The 1,211-nt window shown below is 53.7% G+C and overlaps 1 protein-coding gene across 1 annotated transcript in view; it reads left to right on the top strand.

Annotated features, from left to right (window-relative positions):
- The window catches only part of CATIP (ciliogenesis associated TTC17 interacting protein), a 5,882-nt gene that overhangs the window by 1,554 nt on the left and 3,117 nt on the right, over positions 1–1,211 (top strand). Inside the window, exons 4-5 of the mRNA XM_004674803.1 lie at positions 311–397; positions 573–740. Coding sequence (XP_004674860.1) covers positions 311–397; positions 573–740 — 255 coding nt within the window. The remainder of the gene's footprint in view (positions 1–310; positions 398–572; positions 741–1,211) is intronic.

Genomic DNA, 1,211 nt, shown 5'->3' with positions numbered 1-1,211 from the left:
TACACTGCTGAGGGGAGCAGCGGGGAGACAGGAGAGGTCTGCTGTGCCATGTGGTTCAGCAACCCCACCAGGGATCCAACTCTTGCTGAAGCGGCCACAGGTAGCTTCATATTGCTGTGCTTTAACTCCTAGCCACACCGGGGAGGGCCCCTTTTCTTTTTTCGACTTCTACTCTTGAGCTTTATCATCTATGGAAGGTTCTCTATCCAAATTTCCTTTATAAAGGAGAATTGACAACATAGCCTTAGTGGGGATCCTTGTCTATAATCTGGGGAGTCCCTGATCCTCCCCTCGCTGCTCTGGCCCTTAGTTCCGTCCCCTCCCCATGGAACGGAAGACAAATCTGCTGAAGCAAGGGGATCAAATGGCCATGACCAGAATTATCAAGGACGGTGAGGTAAGGAGAAAGCTGGGTGGACCCTGCTGGGGGACCCTACTGGTCCTCAGTAGCGGGGACCAGGCTGTGTTTGACCAAGAAACCAAACTGGGAACCCCAGCTGGTGCAAACCCTCTCCAGCCCTCCCCAGTTTGATGCCCCGATCCAATTTTGTGATCTGATTTGTCCTGAACAGGAAGTGAAGACAGAAGTGTCGTTTTTTCCCTGGCACTCCATCGCCGGCTTCATCTCTGAGGCTGCCAACCTGGTGTTGCTGAGGCTGATGGCCTGGCGACAGACAGTGCCCAGCAGTGCCCGCTTCCTGGCCTTGGACACAGAGGGCAATCTCTGCTCCTCTACCTATGTGAGGGCTCACCTGGGCAGGGACTTGGCCTGGGGAGCAGGTGGGGGAGAACAAGATAGCTGTGGCATGGACAAGGGGTGGGAGAAATAAAACTAGGTATGGGAGTGGGGCACCCAAGGGCAGGGGAAAGCAGAGAAAGGTGGTTGCAGGTGAGTGAGTGACAGAGGCCAAAGTAGGGGCAGCTAGAAGGCAGTGTTTTACGCTTAAGTCAGTCCAGGAAAAATAAACAGAGGGGTGCTTTTAAAGATACATTAAAATATATATATATGTATTTATGGGTCCTCCCTGGTGGTGCAATGGGTTAGAGCGCAGCACTGTAAGCTAGCAGCAGCCGCTTCAGTGCGAGTCCAATTTCCAGCACTGGAGCTGACCCACATGGCGCTGCAGACCTCTCCTGACCCGCCCGCTGCTCCCCTCAGCAGTGTACTTCATCGATCTGCTTGTTCTGCTCCCCGCTCTGTCTCTGGTGAA

Source organism: Condylura cristata, unplaced genomic scaffold (assembly GCF_000260355.1).
Source record: "Condylura cristata isolate star-nosed mole 26May11 unplaced genomic scaffold, ConCri1.0 scaffold00002, whole genome shotgun sequence".
NCBI classification, from domain to species: Eukaryota; Metazoa; Chordata; class Mammalia; order Eulipotyphla; family Talpidae; genus Condylura; species Condylura cristata.
Note: the sequence above shows the minus strand (reverse complement) of the source record. Positions and strands in the feature narration are given on the sequence as shown.